Source organism: Microtus pennsylvanicus, chromosome 1 (assembly GCF_037038515.1).
Source record: "Microtus pennsylvanicus isolate mMicPen1 chromosome 1, mMicPen1.hap1, whole genome shotgun sequence".
NCBI classification, from domain to species: Eukaryota; Metazoa; Chordata; class Mammalia; order Rodentia; family Cricetidae; genus Microtus; species Microtus pennsylvanicus.
The window spans coordinates 101521660-101536200 of NC_134579.1; the positions used below are offsets into that span (position 1 = coordinate 101521660).

At 53.2% G+C, this 14541-nt stretch overlaps 1 protein-coding gene across 2 annotated transcripts in view; it reads right to left on the reverse strand.

Moving 5' to 3' along the window:
* Positions 1 to 7494: 7494 nt before the first annotated feature.
* The window catches only part of Srrm3 (serine/arginine repetitive matrix 3), a 71154-nt gene continuing 64107 nt past the window's right edge, over positions 7495 to 14541 (reverse strand). Inside the window, exons 12-15 of one of the 2 annotated variants that reach the window (XM_075976774.1) lie at positions 13587 to 13930; positions 12965 to 13189; positions 12740 to 12877; positions 7495 to 9199 (exon numbers count right to left, since the gene is read on the reverse strand). In XM_075976774.1, the coding sequence (XP_075832889.1) occupies positions 8971 to 9199; positions 12740 to 12877; positions 12965 to 13189; positions 13587 to 13930 (936 nt within the window). In that variant the 3' untranslated portion in view covers positions 7495 to 8970. Of the gene's footprint in view, positions 9200 to 12739; positions 12878 to 12964; positions 13190 to 13586; positions 13934 to 14541 lie in introns of both variants that reach the window. The other variant, XM_075976764.1, reaches the window with a different exon arrangement.

Here is a 14541-nt window from a genome sequence, read left to right on the forward strand (position 1 = left end):
TTAATCCCAGCACTCGGGAGGCAGAGGCAGGTGGATCTCTGTGAGTTCGAGGCCAGCCTGGTCTACAAGAGCTAGTTCCAGGACAGGAACCAAAAGCTACGGAGAAACCCTGTCTCGAAAAATCCAAAAAAAAAAAAAAAAAAAAAGAGTTAGTTCCAGGACAGGCTCCAAAGCTACAGAGAAACTCTGTCTCGAAAAACAAACACAAAAATTAAGAATCCTAGGCTGGTATCATTCAAACTGCCTTCATCATCTCAATGATTCTTTCCTTTCTTCTTTCCCTTCCTTCATTCCAGCCCAGTCTTAAACTTCCCACGTAGCCAAGAATGAGCTCGTATTTCTAGTCATCCCGCGTCTACCTTCTGAGTGCAGGATTGATTACAGTCTCATCCTACCATGTCCTGGTCCACTTCCACTTCTTTCTTTCTTTCTTCCTTCCTTCCTTCCTTCCTTCCTTCCTTCCTTCCTTCCTTCCTTCCTTATTTGGTTTTTAGAAACAGGGTTTTTCTGTAGTTTTAGAGCCTATCCTGGAACTAGCTCTTGTAGACCAGGCTGGCCTCAAACTCACAGAGATCCTCCTGCCTCTGCCTCCCGAGTGCTGAATTAAAGGGATGTGCCACCACCACCCAGCTCTTCCTTTTTTTTAAGTGTTATATTTTATTTAAAATATTTAGGCCTATGAGTGCTTTGCCAGGGTGTATGTAAGTGTACTGTGTTCATGCCATGCTGGAAGAGGGCATGGGCTACTCTAAAATTGGAACTACAGACACTTGTGCACCACCATGTGGGTGCTGGGAACTGAACCCTCATCCTCCATAAGAGTCTTAACCTTTGAGCCACCTCTCTAGTGCCATGCCCTTCTTTTTTGGGAAACAGGGTCTTGTGTAGCCCAGGTTAGCCTAGCCTGGAACTCAATTCTGTAGCAAAGAATGACTTTGGTCCCCTCACCCCTGCCTTTAGGGTGTCATTACGCAGTGCTGTCTGGACGGGAACGCACAGAGCTCTGCCTGCCCCTGCCTACGAGTGCTTAGATTAAAGGTGTGCATCAACGCACCTCGTGACCTTGAAGTTTTAATCCTCCTGCCTCTACCTGAGATTACAGGTGTACACCACTACACCCGGTTTTACGTGGTGCTTGGGGTCAAACCCAGGTCTTTACACACGCTAGGCAAGCCCTCCATCAACCTCCCGCCCTTTCACCCTCGAGTTTCTGCTGAGATCTTTCCCATCACTTAGTCCTGCCCTGCCCCTTGGCCCACTTGCCTGAGCAGTGAAGCCTAGTCTTTTCCCCACTGCTATGATCCTATGTTGTGTTCACATGGCAACATGTCAATCACAGAGAGCATGATCTGATGCCTTCTTCAGACCGCCTCAGGCACACATGCAGGCACACAAAGCACTTGTACATAAAAATTAAAATAAATCTTTAAAAAAAATGAAAATAAGTCTAAAAAAATCTCACACATGAACCGTAAACTGGCCCTGATGGTATGTGTGTGTATAAATGAGGGTGTCAGGAATTCATATCAAGGTGGAGGACTGCTTTGACTGCTTGAGACTCCGTCTCAAAGTAAATAATACAGCCAGGTGTGGTGGTGCACACCTTTAGTCCAAGCACTCGGGAGGGAGGCAGAAGCAGGCAGATCTCTGTGAGTGTGAGGCCAGCCTGGGCTACATAGTGAGTTCCGTGTCTGCTCCAATTAAAAAACAAAAACAAAACAAAACAAAAATTGGGCTAGAGCAACGTCTCAGCAGTTAAGAGCACTGGCTGCTCTTCCAGAGATCCCCGGTTCAGTTCCTAGCAACCACATGGCAGCTCACGACTGTCTGTGGCTCCAGTTCCAGAAGACCCTTATTCCAATGTATGTAAAATAAAATTCAATACATAATTTTTTATTTCAATAAATTATTTTTTAAAAATTGGCTGGGCAGTGGTGGTGCACACCTTTAATCCCAGCACTCAGGCGGCAGAGGCAGGTGGATCTCTGTGAGTTTGAGGCCAGTCTGTTCTACAGAGTGAGTTCCAGGACAGCCAGGGCTATACGGAGAAACCCTGTTTTGAAAAAAAACAAAACAAAACAGTAAAACAATCACTGTAAATGACTGTAAAGTCAAATGAAGAAGGGTACAATCGGAACTCCCCAACCCCATTAGAGAAGCAGTCCAGTCTGGGGATGGGTTTGGGTGTCCCCCAAGACAGCCTTAAGAGGTGGTCAGGAGAAAGTAGGGACCCTGAGCTGCGCCATCCCATTTTGTGACTTGCTGGGTTCATGCTGACTAGAAGCCAAGTTTAGTGAATGAAAAACCTTTGATGAGAGAAGCAGATTTGGGAGGGGGCCTGCTTCTGGAAGTATGTTAGAGAGGCAAGGATTGGGGACAGCAGTGGACTCAACTTACTCAACAAGTTCCCCGGGGGCTTTGGGTGTAGGAAATTGGTTAAGCTGACTAAAGACACCAGGACCCCAGGGAGATTGCTTCCTTGGTAAAGTGCTAGTTTTGCAAATGTGAAGACCTGAGTTCAATTCCAAGCACTCATGTGGAAAAAAGCTAGGCGGGACGATGTATGCTTTTAATTCTGGGGGTAGGGAGGTGGAAACTGAAGGATTCCTGGGTCTTCAAGGCCAACCAGGCAAGGCTCTGGGCCAATAAGACACGGCTTCCCAAAGGAGACTGGCCCCCAAGGAACAACACTCAAGATTGCCCTCTGGTCTCCACAGGCACACATTTGTGCTGTTACACACACACACACACACACACACACACACACACACACACACACACTTACAACCTTCCCCCACCGCAACGAACACACAAACAAGAACACGCACACGTGGGCTCTTGCTGTTGTGTTTTGGAATAGAAACCGTGGCGAGCTTCATGTGAGCCCTATTAGATAGTGATTGACCAAGACAGGAGTAAGCAGCTACACCTCCAAGCTGTGAGAGCTAGTTCCAGCCTCCAGAGCTTGGGGTGCCAAACACCCAACATCCTAGGGAAGGTCAGTCCCTCCCAGTCTCCTGGCAACGGAAGCGGGGCGATGTTTCCTGTTTTTGTGCCCTGGTTCTGGTCATATTTTCTCGGTACGGCAGGAGTAGAGCAGACGGCAGGTTGAGCTTCAGCCCCGAGGCACTGGGGCCTGATTTTCTTTTCTTGCAAAAAGCCAAGGAGGACTAGGCAGGCTGGGAGTCTCCGGCAGGGAGGTGTCCCCCTAAACCACCTTTCCCTCACTCTCTGTCGCCCTCTAGTGTCCCTATGCTGCCAACGCCCTCATCTTTGGTCTCGGGCTTCTGGAATTGTTCGCTTACTCATTCAACAAACATTTCAAAGATGCCGGTACAAGTATTAGGGTAGGGACGCAGAGGGAAGATTTTGCGTCTGCCTCAGACTCTCAGAGCTTTGAGGAGGGATAGATAATGTCCACGAATGAACAAATGGGACAAGAGTCTGGAACCCCAAACAGATACCCAGAGGATTGCAAAGCAGGTGGTAGCAGATACATCCGGGCATCTGGACAGCTCCACGGAGTAGGAGGTGGCTGAACGGATGGGGGAGGGATTGTGCAATGAGCTCACTCGGAGCTGTGACGAAGGAGACACCGGGAGGCAGCTCTGACAGCGAAGGGAGATAAGGTTGGAATTACTGCAAGGCCGATGAACTTCTTGGTCATAGACCGGCAGGAAAGCCAGTGTCGTTCGTTCAGACTGCGGTGTTCAGAGGCGGGGACTGAGCTGCGCACTGGGGAGACTCAAGAACTGTTGGAGGGTGAGGGTCGGAGAGATGGCTCATCTGTAAAGACCGTGCGCTGCTCTTGCCGAGGACTTGAGTTCTGTTCTCAGCACACGTGCCAGAGGCTCACATTTCCTTGTAATTCTACCTCCAGGACATCCAACGCCTTTTCTGGCCTCTGAGGGTCCTGCATGCACTTGTCCGTGCGTGCGGGTCCACACACACTTTTTTAAAAGTCCTATTTTTTGGGGGGTGTAGTATTTTTTTTAAAGAAATGTTTAAGGGATCAGAAAATAAATGACTATATGGGGGTGCATTTTGGAAATAACATTGTACGGCGGTTGGAGGCATTTCCTGTTTCCTGTGCCTGTTTGGTCTGGGAATCTGGCAGGATGAAGGACTCTGCTTTGAAAGAAACAGTGGTAGAGGCCACTGAGATGGCTCAGCAGGAAGAGGCACTCGCCAAAACAAGCTTGATAACTTGAGCTGGATTCTGGGCACCCACGTCTAGGTGTGAAGAGGGAATCGACTCCCTGAAGTTTGCCCTCTGGCGTCTACATGTTCATTGTGACATGTGCTCCGTCATACACACAAATAAAATTTAAAAATAGAAAGCAGGGTCTGGAGAGATGACTAGGGTTAAGAGCACTTGCTGCTTTTGCAGAGTACTAGGGTTTCATTCCTAGCAACCACAAGGCGGCTCTCAATCGTCCATAACTCCAGTTCCAGTGATCTGACCCCAACCACACAGGGCTTGCGGTGAGCATACATATATACAGCCCAGACATTCACACATGGGGAATACAAAAATAAATTTAAAACAAGAGAAAAAAAAAAAGAAAAAGAGAAACAAAATAGTAGGAGAGAAGCTGTGTGTGCGTGCGTGTGTGTCTCTGTGTCTGTGTCTGTGTCTGTGTGTGTGTTGCTGGGGATGTAATCCAGAAATTCCTAAATGCTAGGCAGCTGCCCCACCACTGATCACACCCCAGCCCCTCACTGGGGGATTCTAGGCAGGGGCTCTACCACTGAGTCACACCCCAGCCCCTCACTGGGGGATTCTAGGCAGGGGCTCTACCACTGAGCCACACCCCAGCCCCTCACTGGGGGATTCTAGGCAGGGGCTCTACCACTGAGCCACACCCCAGCCCCTCACTGGGGGATTCTAGACAGGGACTCTACCACTGAGCCACACCCCAGCCCCTCACTGGAGGATTCTAGGCAGGGGCTCTACCACTGAGCCATACCCCAGCCCCTCACTGGGGGATTCTAGGCAGGGGCTCTACCACTGAGCCACACCCCAGCCCCTCACTGGGGGATTCTAGGCAGGGGCTCTACCACTGAGTCACACCCCAGCCCCTCACTGGGGAATTCTAGGCAGGGGCTCTACCACTGAGCCACACCCCAGCCCCTCACTGGGGGATTCTAGGCAGAGGCTCTACCACTGAGTCATGCTTAGCTCATTTGCTTTTTAACTATCTAGAGGACTAAAAAGGTATCACCAGGGTTTCCATTAGACAGCTTGGATCAGAACAGAGCTTCTGGCTATATCAGGTGACTCTTCCAGCTCTGAGGAGAAGAAACTGGATAAAGGTTTATGGACTGACAGGCTCTAGGGACTGGACACAAAGGACATCTCCTGTCTGCGGCTAACCCAGAGATGAGGAGCCAGCAGGGTCATACCAGCTACACCCTCAGCCAAGATGGAGGGTGTGTGTGTGTGTATGTGTGTGATTCTTTTTGTTTGTTGGTTTTTATTTTGAGACAGGGTTTCTCTATGTACAATCCTGGCTGTCCTTGAACTTGCTCTGTAGATCAGGCTGGCCTCGTACTCACAAACATCTGCCTGCATCTGCCTCTCGAGTGCTGGGATTAAATGCATGGGCCACCACCGCTTGGCTATGTGTATACTTTTTTGTTTTAAAATAGCCATGCTATGTAAAGCCCAAACTGGCCTCCAAGTCTCATTCCTCCTGTCTCTGCCTTCTGAGCACTGAGTTTACCGTCTGTAGCACCACGCCTAGCTGGACCAGTGTTCTTGATAAGGGGACTTGAAGCACTTCAGAGTGTCTGTCTGTCTGTGACATCCAACATGACGTACCTTGTGGGAGCCCACGTGTGACTCAGTTTCCATTTGGAGTCCATTCTGACTTATAAGTCATCTGAATTCAAGCTTTCCTGCTCTGCTTTTTCCAATAACCTCGAGGGCTGTGACAGACTTCTGACTTGGCGGTGAGAAAAGAACACTCGGTCTAGTAGAAAGAATCTGCTGACGCCAAACCTCAGGAACATCAAGATAGAAAATGAGGCTGCTCCCAAGCAGCAAGCTCGTGTTGGAGGGGGAGGCTGCTCGCTCAAGGACAGGAACAGTCTTGTGGTTAGATACTGACTGACCGTCTGTGCTGTGCTTTGTTCTGCTTTTGTATATAAGCAAGCTCTGAAATAAACTCTGGGCTGTTTGGCTGTTTCGGCATGACCAGACAGATCTCCCGAGTCTATCCTGTCTTCTGTCTCAGCTTCTTTCATCTGACTTTCCTTTGACCTTGAGGATCCCCACTCCAGGAACCCTGGCTGACTTTGTAGGACAGGCTCCTACAGTGCCTGCCAAGTGTGGGCAAGGGCCCGTTCTGCTGAAAGACAGGCCTTTGCTTCTGCCATATTCCCAGGAAACGCTTGACTGAGCACCAGCTTACAGTCTGGGGAGTTGGCTCTGGTGGTAAAGTGCCCCCTGAGGACCTGAGTTCGGATCTCCTGCACACATGTAAAAGCTAGGTATGGGGGCAGACATCTGTAACTCTAGTGTTGGGAGGGATGCGGGAATCCTTAGCCCTAGTTCTGGGTGTGAGGGTGGTGAAGCAGAGACAGAGGGAACCTAGGAGCTCCATGGCCCGTTAGTGAGCTCCAGGGTCAGTGAGAGACCCTGACTCTAATTAGGGCGGAGAAGCTTAAGTAGATGAAAGACACTTCATGTTGGTCTTTGTCTTACACAGTGTGTGTGCACACTACACACGGCACATATACTACACATACCACACCATACACTACTCATCACTCACTGACATCACACTCACATTTTACACACACACACACACACACACACACACACACACACACACACACACGAGACGTCTTTGAAACAAAGGGAAAAAAAGGGAGAAACAAGAGGAAGAGGAGTAGGAGGAAAAAACCCAACCAGGGCATGGTGGCGCATGACTGAAATCCCAGTAATTAGGGGGTTGAGGCAGGAGGATTACAGAGAGTTCTAGTCTAGTCTGGTCTACTAGGCTAGTCAGGGTTACACAGTAAGACCTTGTCTCAACAAACAAACACACAAACATGGGCCAGCAGGATGGCTCAGCAGGCACAGGTGCTCATCTCACCTGCCTGGGGGCGGAGCTGGGGCTCCTGTAAAGGTGGAAGGAGAGAGCGGACTCCACAGAGCTGCCCTCTGCCCTCCACACACGTGCAGTGGCACAGGCACCCCACAGTCATTTGAACAAACAGCCCACAAGACCTCCAGGCAGGAAGGACATTCTCTTGATTCTGTCTTCCTCTCCCCTTGAGCTTCAGGAGGCTGTGTAGTCTCTCACTCAGAGGCAGGGGACCGGACATGATCGGACAGATTTCCTTGATGCCACCTCTTCTCACAGGGCTCTCAGGAGGAATGTGAGCCCTGCTCAGTTGTCCCAGGGAAGGACCCCAGCCCCTTTCCTTCCTCCCGAATCTTCCCCTGATGGTCGCAGCCACAGAGACCCAGGCTCACTCAGTCTGTCATCCGGGCACCTAATGTATTTATTACAGTCCAATTTCTTTTTTTTTTCCCGCACTGCGGAGAAAGAGGGAAGGGGAAACTGAGAGAGGGTGGGAACCCGGATCAGACCCCAGACTCCTCCCCCCAACCAGAGCCCAGGGCATCTGCCCTGTTGGGCCAAGGAAGACTTCGAGATCCCTGAGGGCCCCAGCAGGGGGAGGGCTGGGTGCCACGGAAGAGGGCTAGAGGGGGGACCACTGCTTCCCCATCACGCCCCAGGTGGACGGCTTTGGCTGGAACCTACCACTCTTGTTCTGAAAGCCTTGACCAACCCTGACCTATCAAAGCCTGGTAGCGAGGCCTCCCTTGGGCAGGCTCCGAAGTGTGCTGCATGCTGGCCTCTGCTTGTGACCATGAACAATCATTTGGCCCGTGACCCAGACAGCAGTCGGTATACGTCTCCCAGTAGCCCTTGACCTGCCTCGTCATCTGACTGCATTGTTTGGGCCCACACTAAAAAAAGAAAAATATCCCTCGGCTTTCTACCCGTGTTCGTTTTTATCTTCTGACCTGAATCCCCAGTCTTTCTCTCTCTCACATTTGAGACAGGGTCTCCTGTACCCCAGACTGAATTCAAACTCACTATGTAGCCTAAAATGACCTTGAACCCCTGGTCCTCCCGCCTCTACCTCCAGAGTGCTGGGATTACAGGCATGCACCAGCATGCTTGGTTTTATGCTTTGGGGTGGAACCCAGGACTTCATGCATGCTAGGCAAGCACTCTACCAACTGAGCTATGTCCCCCACCCCTGTACCCCCATCTTTGACTTCAGGGTTAGATACAGATGTGGTATATGCCACCTCTGGTGCTGACGAAGGCCTAGATGGTGTGGCCTTGGTCTCCGGCTTGCTGCTATGAGGGCAAGGGAGAGAGATGGGACCAAGTGTGAGCATCTCATCCTGCCTGGCGATACACCAAGAGTTAGGTGGGTCTTGCTTCCCCCTGAGATCTGGCTCGCTTCGCTGTCTGCAGATCAACTCCGCGGGAGATAGAGAGGAGGGGAAGGTCCCGGGTTTGGCACCTTCCAAGCTGTGCAGTGGTCCACTGAGCAGAGGTGAGGTGAGAGCCAACAGGGGACTCTTGTGCCATACCCAGGCAATGGGCCCCAAGGCTGGTAAGCTGGCCTCAAGCAGAAGAGGGGCGTGGTGATCTAATCCGTGTTCGAAAAGGCTCTTTGTTCCCTGGTCATGGTGGGTGGGCAGGGCGTGGGGATGGGCACACTTTAGGGACAAGACAATTCGATTCCTCCTTGTGGGTGGGACACCCACCAGAGAAGAAGCTCTTCCGTAGTCCCAACTGCCCACGTGCCGCCCCACCCCCACCCCGGGACCTCTGTAGCAATATGGGGGTACAGACCCCTCCTTCCCAGGTCTCAGGGCCCCAGCCTCTCCTGGTTGTGCCAGGGCCTTCTAACCCCAGATGGGTCCGTCTGGACTTAGAAGCCCCCGCTCTCAGAGCTGCTCCTGCTGTGGTAGCTGGGACTGCGGCTTCTGGAGCGGCTGCATGAGCGGCTGCGGGTCCCATGACTGCGGCTACTGTAGCTCCCGTGGCTGTGGCCCTGACTCGGGCTCCGGCTGTGGCTCCGGCTTGAGTAGTCGCTGCTCAAGCAGCTGGAGGAAGAGGAGGGGCTGGGTCGGTAGTAGGGGATGGGACGCTTTCGGGCACTGTAAGAGAGAAAAGCAGATCCTAGTCCACCTGGGGCTCTGCCCATCCGGGGCTCTCAAGCGGCCTCAGTCCCCATCACAGCAGTGGCGAGGGTTTCCTGCCTACGTTTCCTCTGAGCCTTGGCCTCGGGGACAACTCCAGTTCCAAACTTCTGTGTCCTTTGCCAAATTCATACCGATTGTTTTTTGTTTTGTTTGTTGTTGTTGTTGTTGTTTTTATTTTGTCTGCCCACAGGGCAAAAAGTCCAAGTTCTTTATTGACCTGAGTGTTAGGAAATATTTTCTGAAAAAAATATGATATTTTATGAATAAATGAAAGTTTATTAATTGTTGTTGTTGTTGTTGGTGGTGGTGGTGTGTGTTTCTTTTTCTCCTGTTTGTCAATGCTGGGGGTAGAAAGAAGCCAGAACCTCACAAATACTAGTACCCCTGAGTTCACCCTGAACTTCATGAGTGAAAAAATTATTTAATTATGTGTTTGTATGTGGGGTTTGTGCCCATGTGCAGGGGCCGTGGAGACCAGAGATTGCCGGATCCCCTGGAGCTGAGGCACACAGACACTCCCACGTGTAACTTGAGACTTGAATTTAGGTCCTTTGAAAGAGCAGCAAATGCTCTTAACCACTAAGTCAACTCTCTAACCCAAAACTTCATTTTATTTTTATTTTCTGAGGAAGGATTTTTTTAGGGGGGGGGTTCGAGACAGGGTTTCTCTGTAGCTTTTGGAGCCTGTCCTGGAACTAGCTCTTGTAGACCAGGCTGGCCTCAAATTCATAGAGATCCACCTGCCTCTGTCTCCTGAGTGCTGGGATTAAAGGTGTGCGCCACCGCCTACCTGGCTGAGGAAGGATTTTTTATAGCTCAGGCTGGCCTTACTATGTAGCCAAGGCTGGCCTTCAACTCCTGATTCTCCTGTCTCTACCTCCTGAGTGCTATAATCACGGACATGGGCCACCATATCTGACTTTCTCTCTCTTCCTCCTCTTCCATTTTTCTTTATTTTCTTGCTTTCTTTTCCTCAGCATCAATATGTAGCCCAGATTAGCCTGTAATTTTCAATCTTCCCGCCTCAACTTCTGAGTTCTTGGATCAGATGTATGTATGTGCCCTTATGTCCATCAGGAATAAAACTTTTATTTTTGAAACAGAGTTTCATGTATCTAACCTCAAACCTCCTGTGTAGCAGAGTGTGACCTTGAACTTCTGGTCTTTCTGCCTTTAACCTCCTAAGTGTTGGGACTGAGAATCTATCTCATCTGTCCGTGCATGCTGAGGACTGAGCACTGGACTCTGCAAACCCTCCAGTAACTGAGCCGTATCTATAGACCTTTGAATGAAGCTTTTAAATAGGGACAACTCACATAAAAATGGCTTCTCTGCTTGCAAGTATTATGGCTAAATCCTGTTTTTCCTGCCCCCCAATCCCTGTTCCAAACAGAAGATTTAGGGTTTTTTTTGTTTTTGTTTTTTTCTTTTCCGGGACAAGGTTTCTCTGTGTGTAGCTCTGGCTGTCCTGGAATCATTCTGCACGCCAGTCTTTGCCTCCCAAGTGCTGGGATGAAAAGCGTGCACCACCACCTCCAGAGTGAAGGTGGATTTTTAAGGTCACTCAAAGAGAACAAGGAGGAGACCCTTGGCCACTGCTGTCTTTGTTTTGGTCTTCACCCTTTCTCCCCCCTTCACCCCAACCAGCTACCTCCCACCCCACCCCACCCCACCCCCACTGGCCCGGAGTTAGTTTGAAGGCAGGAGGCTATGACCCAGAGAAAAGAAAAGAAAGTGGTTAAGGGGGTTATAAGGCCCCATCTCAAGGGTTAAATCTGAGGAAGGAAAATAGGTGTGCATTAGTGGGAGGAGGAGGCAGCTGGGAGAGGGGCTGAGGTGCGAGCCAGGTGGAAGATGGGAGGTTCTGGCCATCCTAGGGCCGGCAGTGTACAGCGGGAGCGTGGGACCTGTCCGTCTGAGTAAAGGAGGAGCCCACGCTGCTTTATTGGAGCCCAGATTGTCAAGGACGAAGGGGAACTATTTGGAGAATCAAGAGTCAGAGCTAAAAGATTCTTACAGATTTCAGCTAATTATGCACCTCTGGTCACTGAGGTGTGTCAGTCTCCCCCAGGCCCCTCAGCAAGACAGGACAATGCGGGGCTCAGCGGATGGCAATCTATTTATATTGGGGCAAAATCCTGGACTGCAGTGTGATTTTTAATTTGTTGGTACTAGGGATTGAATCTAGGGCCTCATATATGGTAGACAGGAGCTCTCCCACTGAGCCACACCTCAGCCCTTCACTGGGGGATTCTAGGCAGGGGCTCTACCACTGAGCCACACCCCAGCCCCTCCCTGGGGGATTCTAGGCAGGGGCTCTACCACTGAGCCACACCCCAGCCCCTCACTGGGGGATTCTAGGCAGGTGCTCTACCACTGAGCCACACCCCAGCCCCTCCCTGGGGGATTCTAGGCAGGGACTCTACCACTGAGCCACACCCCAGCCCCTCACTGGGGATTCTAGGCAGGGGCTCTACCACTGAGCCACACCCCAGTCCCTCACTGGGGGATTCTAGGCAGGGGATCTACCACTGAGCCACACCCCAGCCCCTCCCTGGGGGATTCTAGGCAGGGGCTCTACCACTGAGCCACACTCCAGCCCCTCACTGGGGGATTCTAGGCAAGTGTTCTCCTACCCAGCCATGGCCTTCACTGTAAACGTGTATCAGTCTTTTTGCTCTGAGGCAAGGTCTTGCTAGGTTTCTCATTCTGGGCTTGAATTTTTCACCCTGTCTGTTTCAGCCTACCTAGTAGCTGGGATGAGAGGCCTGAGCCACCAGTCCCAGCTTTAGGGTGATTTCACCTACAGACTCAGAACCCCCTAGTCTTCCATCAAATCAGCCACACTCCTCATTCTGCACTGGGGTTTTTCAGACAGCTGCTCCAGATACTAGGATGCTCTGCCCCCTCCACCAATTTCCCCAGGTGCTGGGAGGTTAGTGAGAAAAGGAGCCGCAGACGACAGCTGGCCACCACCAGACTAGCTCACATGGGCATCACTTGGGCTGCCTGTGGAGCCCGGTCCACACGGCCCCCAGGCTGGCCACAGGCCACGCAGCAGGAGGTTCCTTGAGATGAAGGAAAAAGTACATATCAATGGGGATGTGACAGACACGGGGAGGGGGGTTGGGGGGAAGGAGGGGCTCCAGATGAATGAATGGAATCTCCCAGAGCTGAACTCCATGCCCGCGTCTGGCCACCCCGACCCAAGTACAGACTGGCTCGGGTCCATGCATCTGCATCTTTCCTTCCCAAGGCGTCTGATGCCCTGGCACCCGCATCCCTCCCAACTCTTCGATGACCCCTGAATCTCTTCACTCAGTCCCTCTCTCTTTTAGTTCCTCCCCTCTTGGCAAACCCTCCTTTTTCCTTCGGATCAGAATCAGTCCATTCTAGAAGGCCCCCCGAGGTCTGCGAATCTCGACTCCCTGACATCCCTGCCACCAACTAGAGTCAGCAGCTCTATTCCCACTTCACCCTCAGGCCCCTTTGTACCTGGTGATGCGCCTTGGCTCCATGAAACTGGGCGAGTCACGGCGTCGCTTTCGGATGGGCGAGTAGCTGCGGGAGCGACGTCGGGTGCGGGCGGCCTCAGCCTCGGCATGCCTCGCACGGCCTTCGCTGTCTTTGTCCCTGTGGGGCCCACTCGTGGGTGAGGGATCCCCGCCATCTGGACCCTAAGCCCGGGTTCTCCGCCATCCGCCCCCTAGGGACACTTACCGGCCAAGAGGTTTCTTGGGAGACGGGGAGAGGCTGGGGCTGCGGGTCCTTTTGTCTGGGGAGCGTGAGCGGGATTTGGACGGCGAGCGGCTGGAGCTCCAGGACCCCGGATGGGGGCCGGGGCTGCGCGATGAGCTGTTCCCCTCTGGGCCACCCCGCCGGCTGTGCGCGCCTGGAGATGGCGAGGTGCTTGTGGGCCGCATGCGCGGGGGTCGCTCCTTTGCCCTAGAGGAGGGAGCGTGGGCCATGGTTCAGGGTTGTGGGCCTGTGGGGCGGGGCTCAGTGGCTGGCTGCGGGGCAGGGAGAAACGAAGGTTGTGTGTGGGGTGGCAGTAGGGATCCGTGAGGCCAGCACAGAGGAAATGAGGTGTCAAAGGGACAAATTAGGGAGTCCATGTGGGGTGACTAACAAGGGAGGTTCCCTTGGAGGTGATGGGGGATGCATGTGGGATGTCGAGAGGGAAACCCCATGTGGAGTTTCCCTCTCGACATCCCACATGCAGTGAGGGGTTGTATGTGGGGTGACCCCGAGGGCTGTATGTAGGGTGACCAACGAGGGGTTCCGTTTGGGGGTGACCAGTGAAAGGGTACTCCTGTGTGGTGCAGGCAGGAGGCGGGCTCACCGTTTCCCGTGTCCGCTGTGACCTCGCTCTGAGCCCGGCTCGGGCCCTGGACCCGGGGCTCCGCCGCCCGACTCGCTGCTGGAGTGAGCCCCGCTAAGCGAGCGGGACGAGCCCCGGGGCGGCGCTGGCTTTGCACGCCGGCGCCCTCTGCGGCGGGGCGCGTTGGCCGAGGATCGCGATCGTCGCCTCCTCCTTCGCCGGCGACGGCGCCTGGCCGCCCCTCCCGCCGCGCGGCCCCCACGTCCCTGAGACGACGGCGCGGAGCGCGGGCTCTGACTGTCTTTCCCACGCGCTGGCGGCGTGGGCGCGGCGGTCACCTTGTCGCAGGCCCGGGGCGAGCTAGGCTTCTGACGGGGAGAGAGGCAGAGAAGGGCACGGAGGGGAGGAGAGGGGGCGAAAGAGGTCGGGAGGGATGCACAGGGGAACCGGAGCAAAGAAGGTAGCGGATGCAGAGGACAGACGCAGGGGATGGAGTGGGGTGGGGTGGGGCAGTGAGGAAGCAGAGGGGAGCGGTGCAAGCAGGACAGAGAGATGGAAAGAAAAAGAGGAGGGGTCGAGGGGGCACGTGAGAGGGCAGTGGGGTGGGGGGAGAAAAGGAGAGAGGGCTTTCACCGGGCCTAGGCCGCGGGCTGCAGCCCCGGAGCATCGCACACACGGTTCCCGCGCCTGCCCTGCCTCTACCTCTCCTGAGTGTTCACCTTCTGGCCTCAACATAGCAGACCATGCAAGGTTCTCGGCATGCATAACACAAGAGGGACGGAGCGGTGGGGATGGGGGCTGCGGGGGAGGGGGAGCTCCAGGATGGGGCACCAGAGGGGCTGGCATTGTCCCCTCATGGGGGACAGACAGTTTCCCTCCCAGTAGAGAGAAGAGAGAGGGACGACACTGGTAGGTCAAGCCAGGGCCAGCCCACCAGGGCCAGGCTCCCCCCACCAGGATAAAGGGCATGGAGGGG